The sequence below is a fragment of the Hypanus sabinus genome, chromosome 9, assembly GCF_030144855.1.
Source record: "Hypanus sabinus isolate sHypSab1 chromosome 9, sHypSab1.hap1, whole genome shotgun sequence".
Taxonomy (NCBI): Eukaryota; Metazoa; Chordata; class Chondrichthyes; order Myliobatiformes; family Dasyatidae; genus Hypanus; species Hypanus sabinus.
This window is the reverse complement of record NC_082714.1, coordinates 110180382-110199618: the sequence shown is the minus strand read 5'-3', so window position 1 is coordinate 110199618 and position 19237 is coordinate 110180382. Positions and strand designations below refer to the sequence as shown.

At 45.8% G+C, this 19237-nt stretch overlaps 2 protein-coding genes across 2 annotated transcripts; one reads left to right on the top strand and one right to left on the bottom strand.

Annotated features, from left to right (window-relative positions):
- Nucleotides 1-1879: 1879 nt before the first annotated feature.
- On the top strand, nt 1880-7447 carry LOC132400107 (regulator of G-protein signaling 9-binding protein-like). The gene is made up of 2 exons (XM_059981183.1): nt 1880-2132; nt 6957-7447. The coding sequence occupies exons 1-2, from the start codon at nt 1880-1882 to the stop codon at nt 7445-7447; spliced, it is 744 nt and encodes a 247-aa protein (XP_059837166.1).
- A 5424-nt stretch (nt 7448-12871) lies between these two features.
- Nucleotides 12872-17889, bottom strand: ube2c (ubiquitin-conjugating enzyme E2C). Its single transcript, XM_059978730.1, has 6 exons — nt 17618-17889; nt 17391-17418; nt 17197-17283; nt 16885-17089; nt 13666-13725; nt 12872-13092 (listed from the first exon to the last, which is right to left on the bottom strand). Exons 1-6 carry the CDS (start codon nt 17719-17721, stop codon nt 13043-13045), a joined length of 534 nt encoding a protein of 177 aa, XP_059834713.1. The 5' UTR covers nt 17722-17889; the 3' UTR covers nt 12872-13042.
- Nucleotides 17890-19237: the final 1348 nt, after the last annotated feature.

The following is a 19237-nucleotide window of genomic DNA, read 5'->3' as shown; positions in this document are numbered from 1 at the left end:
GCAGACACATGACAAGATAGGCCAAAGTCAGCATAGTTTCTTAAAGGAAAATCCTGCCTGTCTAACCTACTGCAATTTTTAGAGGAAATTACAAGCAGGGTAGACAAAGGAGATGCAGTAGACATGGTGTACTTGGATTTTCAGAAGGCCTTTGACAAGGTGCCACATGAGGCTGCTTAGCAAGATAGCAGCCCATGGAATTACAGGGAAGTTATTAACATGGGTGGAGCATTGGTCGATTGGCAGAAAACAGTGAGTGGGAATAAAGGTATCCTATTTTGGCTGGCTGCTGGTTACCAGTGGAGTTCCACAGGAGTCAATGTTGGGTCTGTTGCTTTTTATGATGTATGTCAATGATTTGGACTATGGGATTAATGGATTTATCGTTAAATTTGCCAATGATACAAAGATAGGTGGAGGAGTGGGTAGTGTTGCAGAAACAAAGAGCCTGCAGAGACTTAGATAGTTTAGGGGAATAAGCAAAGAAATGGCAAGTGAAATACAATGTTGGAAAGTGTATGGTCATGCACTTTGGTGGAAAAACTAAATAGGAAGACTATTACTTAGATGGGGAGAGAATTCAAAATGCAGAGATGCAAAGGGACCTGGGAGTCCTTGTGCAGGATACCCTAAAGGTTAATCTCCAGGTTGAGTCGGTGGTGAAGAAGGTGAATGCAATGTTGGCATTCATTTATAGAGGTATAGAATTTAAGAGCAGGGATGTGATGTTGAGGCTCTATAAGGCATTCGTGAGACCACACTTGGAGTATTGTGTGCAGTTTTGGGCTCCTTATTTTGGAAAGGATGTACTGACATTGGAGAGGGTTCAGAGAAGGTTCACAAGAATGATTCCAGGAATTAAAAGGTTAACATATGAGGAAAGTCTGGAAGCTCTTGGGCTGTATTCCCTGGAGTTCAGGAGAATGATGGGGGATCTCATAGAAACATTCCAAATGTTAACAGATTAGATTTGGCAAAGTTATTTCGACAAGAGGACACGACTTCAGGATTGAAGGATGTCCAGTTAGAACAGAGATGCGGAGAAATTACTTTAGTCAGAGGCTGGTAAATCTGTGGAATTTGTTGCCATGAGTGGCTGTGGAGACCAAGTCATCAGTGTATTTAAAGCAGAGATGGATAGGTTCTTAGAATACGTACACAACGCTGGAAGAACTCAGCAGGTCAGGCAGCATCCGTGAGAAAAGAGTCATCCCCTATCTCTATTACTGGGCTTCGGCCTCCTGATGAAGGGTCTCGGCCCGAAACATTGTGTATATTTTTGTGTATAGATACGTTCTTGATTTGCCAGGGCATCAAAGGGTATGGGGAGAAGGCGAGGGAGTGGGGATGGCTGGAAGAGTTGCATCAGCTCATGATTAAATGGCGAAGCAGAATGGCTTGCCATGATCCTGTATCTAGTGGTCTTACGGAGAGGGGAATGCAGACTCGGCGGGGGGGTTCCGGACCATGAAACTGGGCGTGGGGACCGTGGACTCTGGCACGGAATATTAACCTAACGCCCACTTTCCTTCTCTTTGATAACGAACACACACCATTGGCCCTCAAACAGACTTCCCCTTCACCTCTTCCCGCTGCCTCTGCGTCCCCGCCGATCACTGGTAGTCACAACGGGACATCCCTTGCGGGCTTCGAGGGTCCGGCGATGCCTCGGCGTTCTCTCCCCACCACACGTGCCCATTCTGGAAACATGACCCGAACGGTTCTGAGTCCTGCTCGGGGAGACGACTCTGCCCGGACCGGCCGGAGCACCGCCCAGTGTCTGGCAGTGTCCTGGGGCACCGTCAATTTAAGGGGCGGGACGGCAGGGCTGGTTTAAAGAGCCTGGTCTGGTGTGCTCATTGTTCGGACAGACAAGACAATGAACGGTCCCCGGCTGTCCCTCTGCCCCGCACAGACCCTGCGCTGCCTCCGCTCCTACCTGCGGGCTCAGCTGGCCGAGCCGGGATGGGCGGCCGGGCTACTGGGCGAATGCGGGCGCACGTTGGACGGGCTGGAGGCGCTGAGCGCCGCGCACGGGGCTCTGGTGCGGTGCCTCGGCAGCAGCGCGGACTCGCCCGCTCTCCGCCAGCGGCTCAGGCACACCCGCGGCACAATGAGGCAGCAGAGCGCAGGTGGGTGTCCGGCAGGGGGTGAGGAGGGCGCGGACCGGTGGCGAATGTGTGAGGCGGGGAGGCGAAGGAAATCACAAGGCAGATCCGGGGATATTTGTTCATAGTTTGTTGAAATGGTTAATAAAACAAATATCCCCTGCACTTTCTAAGTAGAGGTGTAGATCAAAGGGACTGTGATAAACTACTTGGTGCCGCATATCTTAAAAAGTGCACTAGTACAGAAAAGATTTTTACCGAAATGATTTGCAAAGCTTTCTACTGTGCAGAGCACAGGTAATAACTAATGCCTAGTTTCCCCGAAAGTGGCGACACGGGTAGACATGATCGTGAAGGTGGTGAACGTCAATGCTTATATTCACGGGACGAAGGGTGGGGGGCTTTGAGGACGAGAGGTGGGATGTCACGTTACCGTTGTGCAAAATGTTGGTGGTGTGGCGATCCGTTTCCAAGCGTATCCGAACCGACTCACAATTAGATAGCCTACAGGGGTTTGCGAGCACAGAGCTTTGGAGCCTCTTCGCCATGGGGGGCCGGTTGCCAGAGGCTTAAAAGTGAGGCTGAAGTTTTCGAATAAAGTTTTTTCCTTCGACTGCAGTTACCGACTCCGTGTCGTAATTTTAGCGCTGCGTGTAGCACACCGCTACAGTGGCATCTCAGCTGGAAGATTGCGCGCAGTTCTGATCGCCAAGGCTGTCGTGAAGCCGGACAGGATTCGCCACGCTGTTGCCGGGTCTGGAAGGCATAGATAGATTACAAGGAGGGACTGAATAGATTTGAGGAGGCTGAGATGTGACCTTATGGAGGTTAATAAAATCGCGAGGGGCAGAGACAAGGTGGACAATTGCAGTCTATCTCCCCAAGGTAGCTGAATCTAAAACAAGAGGGGTAGATTTAAGAAGTTTAAATGAGAAACATTTAAAGAAGATCTGAGGCAAGTTTTTCACATTGTCGGTGGTGGGTGTAGAGAATAAACTGCCAGAGGAAGTGTTTGGCTGATGGGAAGCAGCTGGTTTTGAATGTGCCGGTGTGGAACTTCAGGGGTCTGTACCTCCGGAACGACAGTGGCTGTGGGAAGGTGGCATGGCCCGGATGGTGGAGGACCTTCAGGAGGCAGCCCCTGCTGTAGATTCTACCGATGTTGGGGACAAATATCTGCTCTTCGGTTTTATGGACGCTGCAAGAGAAGTTGTTGTCGTGGCACCAGGTGACCCATCGTACCGACTCACCCCACGACAGCGGTGTCATCGGTGAAGACGGAGATGACTTTGGAGCTGTGCTGAACCATGCAGTCACAAGCCACCACAGCAGGGGGCTAAACGCACGCCTGTGAGGTGCGCCTGTGTTCGTCTGCGAGGAGGAGACGTTGATACCAATCCTCACCGACTGAGATCTAACAACGAGGAAGTGGAGTATCCAGTTGCAAAGGGAGACCCGAAGGGATGACATTCGGAGAGGTTTTAAGAGGGGTTTGGTTGTTGGGAGGGTTGCCAGGATAGGATTAGATGGAGGCCAGTTTTAGCATCGGTGCATAATAGTAGAACTGGCTGGGTAGGAGTCTCTATGGATTCAAGCCTCCTTCATGCTAATTTCTATCAAAATAACAGCTTAATAGAAAAAATGTTTTTAATATAAGAAAATGCATTAGAAAAATTATTGGGATGGAAGTTTGATAAATCTCCAGGAAATAATTATTTGCATCTAAGGATATTGTGGTTGCTCATCTGAAGTGGGTCATAGATTAATAGAGCATGGAACAGGCCCTTCGGCCCAACTCATCAGTACTAACTGTGTTGCCCAGTGAGCCAGCCCCATCTGCCCACGTTTGGTCATAAGGCCGCTAAACCTCTCCTATCTGTGTACTTTTCTAGATGGCTTTTAAATGTTGCTAATGTGCCCACTTCAATCAGTATTTCTGGCAGCTCATTCTAAATATGCACCACCCTTTGGTTGAAGAAGTTGTCCTTGTTGTCTCTTCTAAATGTTTCACCTCTGAGCCTAAACCTATACCCTCTTGTTTTTAACACCCGCCCATTTGGAAAATTACTGCGCTCCTTCACCCTGTCTGTGCCTCTCATGACCTTGTTAGCTCTATCAGGTCATCCCCTCAATCTCCGATGCCTTGGGGAATAAAGTCCTAGACTATGCAGCCCCTCCTTGTAACTCGGCCCCCAAGTCCTGACAACATCCTGTTCTGTGCTCTGTTCACTTTGGGAGCTGTGATGAGCGGGTCCCACAGTGCCCAGTGCTGGAGTCCTAGGTCTTCCTCAAACCACTTCAGTGAAGGATCAGGCACCAAAGCTACTATGAGCAGGAAGGCTTCAGAGGGATATTGACAGTGGAGACAAAGTCATGGGAAGTGGAATATAATGCGATGGTGGTTTGCACTATCACAAGGTGGTAGGTATGGAAGTGAGGGAAGTGGCTTTTATGGAGGTTATTGAGGGTGTGGTTGTATAGTTGTTCAGGGCTATAGGTACAGAGATTGTGGTGAGCACAGGTCGACAGGGTTTAGAATGGTTACAGAGTAGATGGGGAGAGAGGCATTTTGGTGATAGATGAAGTCTGGGTTACTGCAGGTCAATCGGTGGTGTTGCCTGAATAACAGAGTGCATAATGTCTCTGGCTGAACCTCCCCTCCCTGGGGACTACTGTCAACAATGTTCTCACATGGCTCCTTCGCATGAGAAATAAACTGTCTGACCTCACCACTTCCTTTACCTTTTGGTAAGCCACCCCACGCTGATTTGACCATTGTCCTTTCTTCCTGATCTGCAGTAATGTGTTCAAGGGGTAAAGCATAGTAGCCACATTTGTCAGGAACCTGTTATAGTAATTGACAAATCCTAAAAAAGACTGCAACTGTGACATGTTCTTTGGCCTTGGATTATCGAGCACTGCTTGAATTTTCTCAATACACTTGTGTAATCCTTGTGCATCGATGGATGACCACAGTAGGTGATGCTTGGTTTAAGGAATTCACACCTGTTGTACCATGCTCTGAACCCATAATCTAATCTTTTTAACATTGTGTTGAGATTTTGGCAATGTTTCTTGTCATTCATAAAGCCTTTTGAGAGTGTTTATGGTGAGAAACACTTTGGACTCTTCCACCTCCATCTGTAGCTGGGCCTCAGCAAACACCACTTTGCTGAAGTGTTTTCCTCCAGAAAGGTTTGCAAAGATATCCTCTATCCTGGGCGGAGGGTATTGATCTATTCCAGTACTGGGTTGATGTTGACCTGCACTCTATTGCAGGGTATGGGGCATGCAAATGGTGGGTGGTCCTCCAATCAAGTTGTAGTTGTCTCAGCCATTTACAAGGGCAATGCTGTCCCACCTGTTTTTACCGCAACAAGTCCAATGTGGCTTATTTGTTGTTGTATTTCACTGTTACGAATGTCATTTCCACAGGAGTTGTCTTTTTTTCAGTATAAAACTGGGGCCTTTCTACCTCTGATTCCCCAAAGGGGACTGGTTCATGGATCTCCTGTTTGAAGGCATGGTAGTGCCTCTACTTTAGGAGTCTGGGAAGATTTGGCTTGACATCTAAAATGTTGACAAACTTCTATAGATGTGTGGTGGAGAGTATATTGACTGGATGCATCACAGCCTGGTAGGGAAAAACCAATTTTCTTGAATGGAAAATTCTACAAAAAGTTGTGGGTGTTGCCCAGTCCATCACTTGTAAAGCCCTCTCCACCATTGAGCACATCTACGTGGACCATTGTTGCAGGAAAGCAGCATCCCATCATCAGGCCCCACCCCCCCACCACCCAGGACATGCTCTCTTCTCACTGCTGCCATCAGGAAGAAGGTACAGGAGCCTCAGGACCCACACCACCAGGCTCAGGAATAGTTATTACCCTTCAGCCATCAGGCTTTTGAACCAAAGGGGATAACTTCACTCAACTCCACTGAAATGTTCCCACAACCAAAGGATTCATTTTCAAGGACTGTTCATCTCATGTTCTTGATATTTATTGTTGATTTATTATTATTATTATTTCTTTCTTTTTGAATTTATGGTTCGTTGTCTTTTGCTCACTGGTTGTACACTCAGTTGGTACGGCCTTTCATTGATTCTGTTATGGTCATTGAATTTGTTTAGTATTTCTGCAAGAAAATAAATCTTAGGGTTGTATACGGTGACAGATATGTAGTTTGATTTATTATTTAATTTATTTCAAGATATAGTTCAATTTACTCAGCATACATATTCCGGTTATCTCTTATACAATTGAATGTGTCTATCTTTCTGATATAGGTAACCATTTCTGCTTTTCTTTACTTAAGATTATTATCACTTGGTACTCATTGTTAGTGAACTTGTGAAATGGTCCAATTTCTGCCTTTTTTTAATATGAACATCTTTCTCCTCTTGCAAAGATTAAAAGAATGTGCTGTGATTTTTTTTAATAACCTGGACTGCATAGGTAGTTGTCTCGGGTTCATTTAAAGCTTCCTCGTCACCGTTGTTATGATTTGTAACTCCAAAAGGTTAGACTAATCAAACTAAAATAATGAGTCTAACTTCATTTTCATTTTAAATGAGGAATGCACCAATGACATAGTAGTGTGATGACATGTGCCATTCACATAGTTTTATATATAACCTCCAATGACTTATGTAAACAACAAAGAATGCTTAATCAAACAATGTATTTAAATATTTCTCAAATATTACTGATGTATTAAATACACAACATCCCCTGCTGTCCTGAGTGTTGTCCCAGACACTTAACGCCACTCTAGGACATTGATAAGGATCAGTTGATAATCAAAGTGTTTGTTCTCTACTCCCCCCACCCCCTGCTTCCCCAACAGCAACCGGAGTGAAGCTGCTGCTGTTGCTGAACAGGAGGCAGAGCCTGGAGCCGCAGGACCAGGAGCAGCTGGAGCACTGGTGGCTGCGCTTTGCCTTCTGCATGCAGCTGTTCCAGAGGGATCTCGGCCTGCTGCTGCGCCTCAGCCGGCTGTTCCTACTCGACCCTCACAGCGCCCACTTGATCAACACGGGCGTGACTTGTGAGCTTGTGGAGCCCAGCAGCAAGCAGGACCGGGGGCTGGCAGTTGGCGAGGAGGCGGAGTGTGCGGAGCCCAGCTTGGAGGCACAGATCGCCCAGATCGCGACGACACTGCACGAGGTGGAGTCCAAAGTGCAGGCCCCCGACTGGAGCGCCAAGGCGACAGCTGAGGCCTGGGCTGAAGCAAGCTATGGAGATGGATGCAGCGCTGACTCACCGGACATGCTGATCGAAGAGGAGGCTCAGCAGATCGGTGACCGCCACACCGGGGACTGCTGCACCATTACGTAGGCACATCATTGCACAGACGTACGACTGTGTTAGCCAGGAAACCGCACATTACCAGCCATTCCCTCAATTTCCACAAGCCAGCTGGAAATAGTCCTACCTCTAAGGTGGTATTCACTCCACATATTCTTTATTTACCATTGCTTGTTTTAGCCCACAGAACAATCTTATTCCTTCACCATAATTTTTCCTCTAACCTATTACTGCTGTTGAGACTAAGGCACATGGATGGAAGAAAAATGGAGGTTTATGGGCAATGTAGAGTTAGATTGATCCTGGAATAGGTTTAAAAGTTGCCCGAATTTCATGGTCCAAAGGATCTGTACTATGTTGTATTGTACCCATGTGCTCACCAATTCCTCCAGATTCCACCACTGACCACTGGGAACAATCTGCAGCAGCCAATAAACCTGCCAACTGGAGTACCTGAGGTAAATGCACACACGTAGTCACAGAGAATGTGAAGACTCCACGCAGACAGCATTGGAGGCCAGGGCTAAACTTGGTCATCGGGGCTGTGCATCAGGGAATGCAGGAGTCTCAGCTGACACTGGAGGTCAATATGTGGACATCACATCAGGAGTCCTGCAGGACAGGCTAAACCCGAGGCCCCGGCTGCACTTGAGTGGATGTGAGATTTTACAAGATGTTATTCTGGGGAAAAAAATGACAATGTTTATGTCTATGGGGTCAATGCAAATCTGTGAATTGGTCCACCAACTGTTCTATTAGACCAAGCTTCCTGGGTGCAAGCTGGTGTTGGATTAGGGTCTAAATTGTCTTTATTTTGTAGTTTAACTTCCTTTATGCCTACACATATATTTATATAATCACATGTTTGTAAATGTTCAGTGGATTTTCAGTCATCGGTAGTACAGCTGGTTCTATATTTGTTGTAGTTTCTCTGCAGTGGACAATATCAAAATTTCAAAGTACATTTAGTATCATGATATATTTTCAGTATACAGCTCTGAGATTTATCTTCCCACAGAAGCCGCCTCCAGATCCAACACTCGCTGCACAGTTTCATCGACAGCTCAATCACTTGGGAAGGCTCTTTCTCTGCAACCTGGCTCTGAGTGATGGATCTGATGATTTTGTGAGCTTTGGGAGCAAGTCTATGATTTGGTATCGACCTGTCCACTCCAGAAGGGCTGCCCTATAACTCTATATTGCAAGACCAATAATTCAAGAAAATAACCAGAGTTCAAGAGTTTCCCGCAGCATTCCATCTCATCATTTCAATTAGATTTATCGAAAGGGAAGTGTGCAAAGTGAGCTTGTCCAGCTGCAAGCAAAATACCCAAGGCACAACAGAGAGTGATGGGTGTCTGGAATACCCTGCCCCGGGTGTGGTTGAGTCTGATCCATCAGGCACATGGTTGATAGAAAAATGGAGGGCTAAGTGGGGGTGAAGTGTTAGATTGATCTTAGAGTGGGTTAGAATGTCAAAATTCTGGGCTGAAGGGCCTGTACTGCGCTGTTATGTTCTATATTTCTTAGTACTGAAAAACAACATTAACTCTTTGGGGTATTTAATGTCCTCCTGCACTTGTATTGGCGTTAACTGATAACTCGGTTCTCATTTCTGAACATCCCACTCTGTACCAATTATCCTGTTGGGATGTGGAGCTCACTACCAGCATTGCATTTGGACTGGAAGTGGACTGAAAAGCCTGAAAGGTGGACGGGGCATTTTCAGCACCAATGTCGAAAGGGATTTGTGGGAATGGGAGGATGCTGCTGATGAGAGACAGTGAACCAGCTGCCCAAACTGTCAGAAGCCGTAACAGTGCCTGATTGCCTACTCATGCATTGAAATGTGATGGGTGTAGGTCACACAGTCTGGACTCTTGTCAAGCCCCACTGGCTCCAACTGCAAGAGCCTCGGCAGAGTAATTGAGGGATGGGTATCAGTAGGGTTGAAAGTACAGAGAAAATTTAAAGGGATGTTGCTGAGACTTGAGGACCTGAGTACAAGGAAAGGTTAAATAGGTTCGGTGTTATTCCCTGAAGTGTAGGAGATTGAGGAGAGATTTGATACAGGTCTACAAAATTCTGAGGGGTATATAGATATAGGAAAAAGTCTGCTTGCATTTATCCTGAGGTGGGGTGAGACCAGAATTAGAGGTCATGGGTTAAGGGTGAAAGGTGAAATGCTTAAGGGGAGAGGAACATGGGGGGTGACTTCACTCAGAGGGTGGTGAGAGTGTGGAATGAGCTGCGGGTTTGATTTCAACACTTAAGTATGGCTAAGTACACAGATGGGAGGGTTACTGAGGGCTACACACACTGATGGGTCTAGACAGAGTTATGGTTTGGCACTGACTAGGTGGGCTGAGGGGCCTGTACTGTGGAGCTAGTGTGACTGAAAACAATCAGCTTCTGGTATCAGACAGGACTCCCAACACAAAGTCTGCCCTCAACAACAGAGTGGTTAGGGAACATCTGTCCTCGGTAATATGACAACTTATCTGCAGGGGCTGAAGTTGGTAGGGTCAGGGGCCGCTGCCCCCCCAAACAGGAGTAAAATTCCCTTGCTGGAGTAATTTGGAAACTGGTCGCCCTTCTACAGTGGAGGGAAAGAGGAATTTCTTCACTTAAAGGATCATGGATCTTTGGAAATCTCTTCTGTGGAAGGCTGCTAAGGGACAGACTTTGAATAGAACATTACAGCACAGTGTAGACCCTTCAGCCCAAGATGTTGTGCTGACCTTTTAACCTACTCCAAATGTTTCCTTCCAGCATGGCCCTCCATTTTACTTTCATCCAGGTACCTGTCTGTTAAATGTACCTAATGTATCTGCCTCTGCCTTTACCCCTGAAAGTGTGTTAAAATGCCCTTTCTCTGTCATTCGCCATATTTCAATCACATTAATATACCTTCTCATAATAGCCATTTCTGCCCGGAAAATGGTGCTATCTGTCCACTGTGTCAATACCTCTTATCATCATCAACATACTCACGATAGAAATATTTAAATCATGAGTGATTTGAGGGGTCTAGAGTGAACATGGGAAAGTGTTGCTGCCACAATTGGATCAATCACGATCTTACTGAATGGTGGTAGAGATGAAAAGGTTGGTTCGACCAGTCCTGCTTATATATTCTCAACACTCTCCCCGCTTCTTCACAGCATCCATCCCTCTAACCCTAAGCTCCCACCTGCTGAAAGATTGTCAGCCATGTTCCAGAATGTGCTTTGGTTGAAAGGGGCTCTGGGATTGTTGAGGCCACAAGGATTCAGAAACAGTCCTCAAACCAGAACCCCTCATCAGCTGAACCAAGTACCTGGTGGAACCCAGGCTCCAAAACTAAAGGAAACTGATACACACGAGCTAGTTTTGATGCCTGGGCTCCTCCAGGTACTTGGCTCATCAGCTACTGGTTGGTCACTGTGCAAAGTATAGACAAGGCCCAGGAATGCTCGGGCCAGAGGATGTACTTCACACTGCTCCACTGAGAGAGGTTTGCATATCAGCCCAAATTATAAACCCACTTCAACTCTAACCTCATGTCCAAACCATTACATCATCTGAGGCTGCACTCTACTGCCACCTTGTGGCCTGCATTTGACGCAGCACCTCATCTGTTATATAAAGACTCAGTCAGCTCTAACACAGCCACGACCCTCCCCACCAAGAGGACGTCTTCAAAAGTCGGAGTTCAAGAAGTTCACATTCATCACCAAGGACCTTCACCATTCGGGATATGCCCTTTTCGGGGAGGAGGTACTAGAGTCTGAAGACTTATTTGTCAGGAACAACCTCTTGCCCTCTGCCATCAGATTCCCAAATGGTCCAGAACCCATAAACACGACCTTTTTTGCACAATCTATTGTAACTTTTAGTAATTTTATGGCCTACACTAAACTGACACAAAACAGTAAATTTCACAATATATGTCAGTGATAACAAACCTGGTTCTGGGCGCACTTGACAATCCCCGAGCATTCATTAACTGTAAATGATAGCTATTAATCATTTTTGAAAAGGTTTAAGCTGAAAAATAGCACAAGACAAATTTAAAGAGAAGGCTGAGGGGTAATTGGGTAAAAAATCACGTAAAAAAATGAATGCTCGCATGTCACCTAATGATAGGGTTTGATGCACCTGGGAAGTAGAACTTCAACATTCACTCTCAGATAACCAATGGAGTAAAATTTATTATTTAGTCAATAATTCATCTATCTGCACACACCATATTTAATTCAGTTTAAGATAGTACACAGGGCCCATATGTCCAAAGATAAATTGGCGCATATTTTTCCTAATATAAGCCCTATTTGTGACAGATGTAACACAGAAGTGGCTACTCTAACTCATATGTTTTGGTCATGTGTAAGCTTAAATAATTTTTGGAAGGATGTGTTTGGAATACTATCTAAAGTTATAGATGTAGATGTTCAACCCAATTCACTTACAGCAATTTTTGGGATTATTCCAGAGGAAGCAAGCAAATTGTCTGCTTCTGCTCAACATGTGATATTTTTTTCAAACTAGTTTTCAACTATGTGATTGTCCATTCCCTTCCTGCTTGCACTCTTCACCCCAAAGGCACCAGCTTCCACAGTCCACTCTGCCTCCCAGCTGGAGGTAGAAAAGTTTGTCTCTTCACATGTCCAATTGCAACACCTGTAAAGAGCCCAAACCCCCTTCATGGAGTGGGGCCTGCAGCCTCTACTTCCCAGAGGAAATCCGGGAGAGGGCGAGGGAATGTCTCCTCCTAACAAAAGCAGAACGGAATGGAACCACTGATTACTGCTATTGTCTCTTGGAGAAGGATTGTGTATTGAGTACTGTACTATTCATTGAAACCCCTCAGGGGACAACCAGAGTGGGCTGGTTGAGGGATTGCATCATCCCAACCTGATTGACACCTGAGACCCCATGAGTGGGGATAAAAGTAGGGTCTGGGGAAACACCCCTCAGATGCACCAGGAGAGACGCTATGGGATCGGTGGGGGCTTGTGTGTGTCCATCCTTGACTGGGTGACGAGTCCACCACAGAAGAATGGTCTAGCTAAAGGACTCAGGGGTCATATGTGAATGGCCACAACAACAAATCGACGGATCAAGATCATAAAGGAAAGTCAGCAAGTCAATAGCTGTTGCTCTCTCTTCAACAATTGCAACACAGCGACCAACAACTACCGCAGCCTGCATAAACTGAACTTTATATTTCCATCAGACAATCCATTATCCCCTAGACAACAATAGAGCTTATTTCTTATTGATTATTATTATATCTGCACTTTTAGGTTTAGTATTGATGATGTATATTTGTGTATTTGCATTGATATTATTTTTGTGTATTTTTACTAATACTGTTAAAAATAGTATCAGACTTCAATGGATACTCCTATCTTTGCTGGCAAGACATCCAGTTACGGGGTTTGTAACAACCCAAGAACAGCAGCCAAGATATAACGTTTCCATAGAATTTATTACAAAACTCAACCAGTGCACTTTATTAACATGGCAAATTAAAAAAAGCACATGCCCATTTACATAATTGGACAAACAAGACATTCAAAAAGGAAAACACAGGAAAAGAACACAGGAGAGGTAGAACAGCTAGAAGTTCTGGTCCTAGACTCAACTCTTCAGCTGCCGGGCATATGCCTCATGTAGTCGTTGCTTGTACTCTGTAAGAAAACAACATTACATCAGATCAGAACGAGACCTTGAACACCAACTCCACCCACCAATGTCAATCTGAGCTTCCACTCACCAAGTGTTGAGATTAAAACCCAGAAAAGGAATAAAGCTTTAGCAATGGAATCCCTCAACAATGGGCTTAAACAGCATCCCCTTAAAACACAGAACCAGCATTTTGCAGACCTCTGTTGGCATATTTCAAATGAAAACCCATGTTGATGATGAAATTGCCATAAATTTAAAACAAGTGTGCACTGTAGATATTAACACTTACATAAATCACAAAACACAATGAAGGGCCCTAGCTCAAACAGCAAGTGCTTCCTGACCTGCTGAGATTTTCTAGCATTTTGTGCATTTAACTGGAGATTTAATCCGTCAGCCCAAAGCGCAAATTAATGCAAAACACCACAGGGCAAGAGAAACAGGTGTAATCACCTGCTGTTTGGCAGGGCTGTTAAGCATTTAAGATCCCATCATGAAAACTTAAGATGCCATTTTCAGAAACCAGCAGCCAGACGGCCAATTGCATGCTCAGCCACACTAAAGTGGTTTCTTACCTTGTTGGTTAGACCACAGTTGAGCTGCAGCAACGTTGAGTGGACTCTGTACATTTGGTTCTGTTTTAGAGAATGAATAAAGAGGTTATCAGATGCAGATGATCTCTACCTATCAACAATACTTGCTTCAGCACTACCACACTGGTCTCCTAATAACTGAAGTAATAACATCAAGTGCTCCATACAAGTTTTCACCACCCTCTTTAAAGTCTTCATACATCTCAAACAGCTGCAGTCTGTATTGGACAATTGTGGCCAAACCAGTAGGTTTTTTTTTTCTTTTAAATGAAGTTTTATAATATCCTTGTTCTGCTTTTAAAGCTCAAGATCCCATATAACTTTGAGGACACTATTCCCAATAAATGGAAGCCAATGCAAGCACATCTATGGAATGATTTTTCCAATCACAAAAGGAAACTACAAAATATTAAAAGTCCCCATCCAGTTCCATTAAATCAAAAACAAAGTGAATGAAGTAGAGGCCAATGAACAAGTGCAGGTCAAATTCAGATAATACATACAAATTAACAGCAAACAAGCTCTTTGCTCCTTATTTAACATGGTGGCTTGGCTAACTAACTTCTAGACAGACACAGCTCAGACAGGTCCTTTAGGCCACCGAGTCTACACACTGACCATTCCTACACACCAAGAAAAAATTAACCTCCTGCTCTTAAAACAGGAATTATACACCAGTGAGCCCAACATCAGTAGGAAAATTATTGCCAGGTATTCCAAGGGGCCAGATATAGGAGTATTTGGATAGGCAGGGACTGATTAGAGATAGTCAGCATGACATGCCTGGTAGATGATGTCTAACCAATCTCATGGAGTCTTTCAAAGTTACCAGGAAAGTGGATGAAGGCAAGGCAGTGGACATTGTCTACATGGACCAACAAGGCACTTGATAAGGTCCAGCATGGGAGGTTGGTCAGGAACTCTCAGCCACTTGGCATTCAAATTGAGGTAGTAAATTGAATTAGACATTGGCTTTGCGGGAGAAGCCAGAGAGTGCTGGTAGATGGTTGCCCCTCTGAATGCAGGCTTGTGACTAGTTAAGTGCCACAGGAATTGGTGCTGGATCTGTTGTTTATCATCTATAACAAACTGGATGATATAGTTAACTGGATCAACAAATTTGCAGATGACACCAAGTGAGGAAGACCATCAACACTTACAGTGGGATCTGGAGCACAGGAAATTTAATGCAGACAAGTTTGAGGTGTTGCACTTTGCTCAGTGAATGGTAGGGCACTGGGGAGTGTTGGTAGAACAAAGGGATGTAGGGATACAGGTCCATAAATCATTTAAAGTGTCACAGGTAAATAGAGTCATAAAGCAAGCAGCTGGCCCACATGGATCGAAGCATTCAGGAAGTTACATTGAAGTTGTACACATTAGTGAGGCCTAATTTGGAATATTGTGCGCCATTTTGGTCACCTACCTACAGGAAAGATGCAAATAAGGTTGATTGAGTACAGAGAAAATTACTGTACAGGGATGTTGCTGGGATTGGAAGACCTGAATTTATAAGATTGAATAGGTGAGAACTTTATTCCCTAGAACATAGAAGATTGAGGGGAAATTTGATAGAGGTATACAAAATTATGAAGGGTATAAAGAAGAGAAATGCAAGCAGGCCATTTCCACTGAGGTTGGGTGAGATTGCAGAGGTCAGAGGTTTGGGGTGAAAGTGAAATGTTAAGGGTCCACAAGGAGAGTGTGTTGAACAAACTGCTAGGCAATGTGGCAACGATTTGAACATTTAAGAGAAATTCAGATAGGGACATCGATGGCACAGGTTGATGGGTCTAGGCAGTTTAACTGGTTTGGCACAAACTAATGCGTCACAGGGTGTTTCAGTGCTGTAGCTTTCTATGACTCAAAATGCCCTGGAATCTGCTTCTGCACACAAAGAGAGAATGCCAGAAGATACTCTGTCTCATTCTCTAGTGCAAGATTTTCCAACAAACCTTCCGGAGACATCTCAGAAGCACTGAAAAAGCTGGAGGAACGCAGGCCAGGCAGCATCTATGGAAAAAGTTCAGTTGACCTTTCGAGCTGAAAAAGCTTTGGCAGGACTGGAGGCAAAAAGTTGGGGAGGAGAGACAAATGCTAGGTGATTGGTGAAACTTTGGGGGGGGTGGGGGGAAGAAGATAGATGAAGCCAAGAGCCAGGAAGTTGTTGGTGAAAGAGACAGAAGGCCATGGAAGAATGGTGGGGGGGGGGGGGGGAAAGCAAATGGTAGTCAGAGAGATGACATGTGGGACAAGTGGGATGGGAAATGTGTTGGACCATTACTGGAAGTTTGAGAAATAGATGTTCATGCCATCAGGTTGGAGGCTACCCAAACACAATACAAGATGTTATTCCTCCAACCTAAACGTGTCCTTATCCTGACAGTGGAGGCGGCCATGGATGGACATATTGTAAAGGGAAGTGGAATTAAAATGGGTGGCAACTGGGAGATCTCCTTTTCCCTCTCTCACCTCATCTCCTAGCCCACCATTCACTTCCCTCTGGTGCTCCTCCCCACCTGCTTTCTTCCATGACCTTCTGTCTTTCACCCATCAACTTCCTAGTTCTTTGCTTAATCTCTCCCAGCTGAGTTTCACCAATCACCTGGCATTTTGCTCCCCTCTCCCTCAATCAACTCCTCAGCTTTTTTCCTCCAGTCCTGCCAAAGGGTTTCGGCCCAAAACCTCACCTGCACTCTCCCCCCCCCCCCCCAATAGATGCTGCTTGGCCTGCTGAGTTCCTTCATTTTGTGTTACCTGGATTTCCAGCATCTGCAGATGTTCTGTTTCAAAATCTTTGAGCTATCCAAACCCAACTCTCACTTCAGTCATCTATGGATGCAAACCCCAAGACAACCACTCATTCAGTTAGCCCAGATATCAATTCAAGTCTACTGGACTGCTTCCAGTTCACTGAAACTTTCAGGAAAGTAGCGCCATTACTGCTAAGTATTCCAGAATTGTCTCACTAGTGTCCTGTAAGAACTTCAGACATGGGAGCAGATTTAGGCAATTGGCCATTAAGTCTGCTCCACCATTCAGAGGTATTTTTTTTATTACCCCTCTCAACTTCCTTCCTTGGCCTTCACCCCCCCCCCCCCCCCATAACCTTCCACTGGGGTTTCGCACGCAAACCCTTAGTTCTGCCAATCGCCCACAGAAACAGTTAGGCCCACCTGCATTTCAAACCCGAGTCCTTACCTCCCAGTAAACTCTGGATCGATAGCAGGATTGTCCTGACGTCGTAAAGTGCTGACCATTTGTCTTTGAGAATATCCAGGCAGATGTTGCCCTCCCCGTCCACATTGGGATGGTAGCAGGAGGTGAGGAACTTGACAGTGGGAGGATTGTACGGGTAGCCGCTGGGAAATTCCAGCGAGAGCTTGTACCTCAGTCCCTCGTAGACCTGCATAACAGATCAGAGGCTAATTAGCTTCGGCTCCTCAAACTGAGATTAAATTAGTGACCCCTCACACCCCTGCTCGCAAAAAGAACCAGGCTGGGACCGCTCACCGTGCCCGCTGCGCCGTCGATGGTGCCGATCCAGCGGAAGAGATTGTCGGACTCCGGGAAAGCGGAAATTCCTTTGTTACCGGACATCTGGGAAGGCAAAGGAAAAAGAGTTGGCTCAACCCCCGTAACACGAACAATTAATAAAACACGCCACAGCCACCCATTATCCACCGAGCAGAGCCGAGCTCACTCACCATCAGGGTCATCAGCTCCTGTTGCAACCTGAGGGTGAGAAACGAGACAGTGAGACTCGAATGTCTGCAGATACTAGAGCAGCACACAAAATACTGGAGGAACCCACCAAGTCAGGCAGCATCTATGGAGGGGAATGAACAGGACTAAAGGAGCCTAACCCCACCCTTCCCAATGCAGCCCAGTGTACCCCCGCTTCCCATCCAACCAGGTTCAGCCACCTACTCACCTTTTAGACACCGAGCCCCGGGCGATAGCTGCGCCGCTCTCGCTGCCTTTCCGGACGGCGGTGGTCCCCGAGGCCGCGGTGCTGGGATCCACGTTCTGGGCCATTGCGTCTGCGGCACTGCGCTACACTACTCTGTCACCCACACGCACGAACGGTTCTCCTTCGCCGAGGACAAGTCCAGCCCCGAACAATTCTGCAACTACACAGCACTTAACCCTCTACCTACCCGCCGGAGCAGCTCTCTACTCCCTCCGCAGGCCCCGCCGTTTATTTGAATGTAGGTCCAATCGACATTCCACCAATCACTCTGTAGTTATGATTCAATTGAGCCAATTGTCACCGAGTGTTTATGTATTGGTTGCCGGGCAGTGGGTGAGGTCACAGAGCCCGGAGGAGGCGAGTGCTGATTGGCTTACGTCCTGCACCCTGCGCAATTTTCCCTTTACACACGGATGCAGTGGGTGATTCTAGCGGGCGTTAAGTAAAACCAAAACGTTCACGAAAGTACACGGAGTCATGAGGAAGGGGCTCGGCTCGGCCCACAACGTCGACTGTTTACTCTTTCCCTTAGGTGCCCCCCTGGCTTGCTGAGTTCCTCCAGCATTTTGTGTGTGTTGTCTGGATTTCCAACATCATGCAGATATTCTCGTTGATAATTCTGAATATTTGGAACAGCTTAGAAATCCAGCAACAGATACCAAAAATGATAAAGAAATTGGTTAACCTCTTTGCTCTTCCTCAGATTTAATAGCGGTTTTGGACCGCCAATCTACTCTGATATATTTCTCCTAGTTCTCCGTGCTGATTGGCTCTCAGTTCTCTTGAACCAATTTCTTTGTTCATCCCATATCACTTAGAGCTTTGTTTTTAGCCTCAGAATCAGTATTGGGTTTTATTATTGACATAGGCTATGTGCACTTAAGTTACCATGGTGCTGCCTTATTAACCCTTACCTAATCACGGGACAATTTACAATGACCAATTAACCTAACCAGTATGTTTTTGGACTGTGGAAGGAAACCGGAGCACCTAGGGAAAACCCACACATTCCACAGGGAGGAAATACAGAGACTATTTACAGGACAGCACCAGAATTAAACTCCGAAGCACCCCGAGCTATAATAGGGTTGCATTAACCACTATGCTACCAGTATAGACAGGTACTTGATGGACAGAAGGGCCTCATGACTATTAAATAGTTCCCTATTACAATAAATAGAATCTACCTTGTTATGATGTTGTACCTAATTATTTACCTTCACTGCACTTTCTCTGTAGCTGTTACACTTTATTCAGCATTGTTATCATTTGTATTACTTCAGTGCAGTGTAATGATCTGGTCTGTATGAACAAGCTGTTCACTGTATCACAGTACATGTGACAATAATAAACTAACTCCAGTTCTAAGGTACATTGCTAGGACTATTAACGTTTTTGTTCATCAGTACTCATTACATTTACTTTTTATTTGCATTGAACTCTTGGTTTTCCAGCATTTCTGGGAGTTGTTGTCCACTGAATGTCCCTTTGAGGTCCACTGCAGGATGACCACGCCGGTCCTTCATGCCTGCGCCAGCTCTTCCCGAGACCCTCAATGAGCCGCCCACTCTTGCCACTCCC

What these genes read in the sequence shown, in the direction of transcription:
- LOC132400107 (XM_059981183.1), top strand. Translation starts at nt 1,880, where the DNA reads ATGAACGGTCCCCGGCTGTCCCTCTGCCCCGCACAGACCCTGCGCTGC. An exon ending in AATGAGGCAGCAGAGCGCAG is followed by an intron (nt 2,133 to 6,956) that starts GTGGGTGTCCGG and finishes CTTCCCCAACAG; the next exon opens with CAACCGGAGTGAAGCTGCTG.
- ube2c (XM_059978730.1), bottom strand. Translation starts at nt 17,721, where the DNA reads ATGGCCCAGAACGTGGATCCCAGCACCGCGGCCTCGGGGACCACCGCC. An exon ending in TCGACGGCGCAGCGGGCACG is followed by an intron (nt 17,090 to 17,196) that starts GTGAGCGGTCCC and finishes TCTGTTATGCAG; the next exon opens with GTCTACGAGGGACTGAGGTA. An exon ending in ACTGTGGTCTAACCAACAAG is followed by an intron (nt 13,093 to 13,665) that starts GTAAGAAACCAC and finishes GTTTTCTTACAG; the next exon opens with AGTACAAGCAACGACTACAT.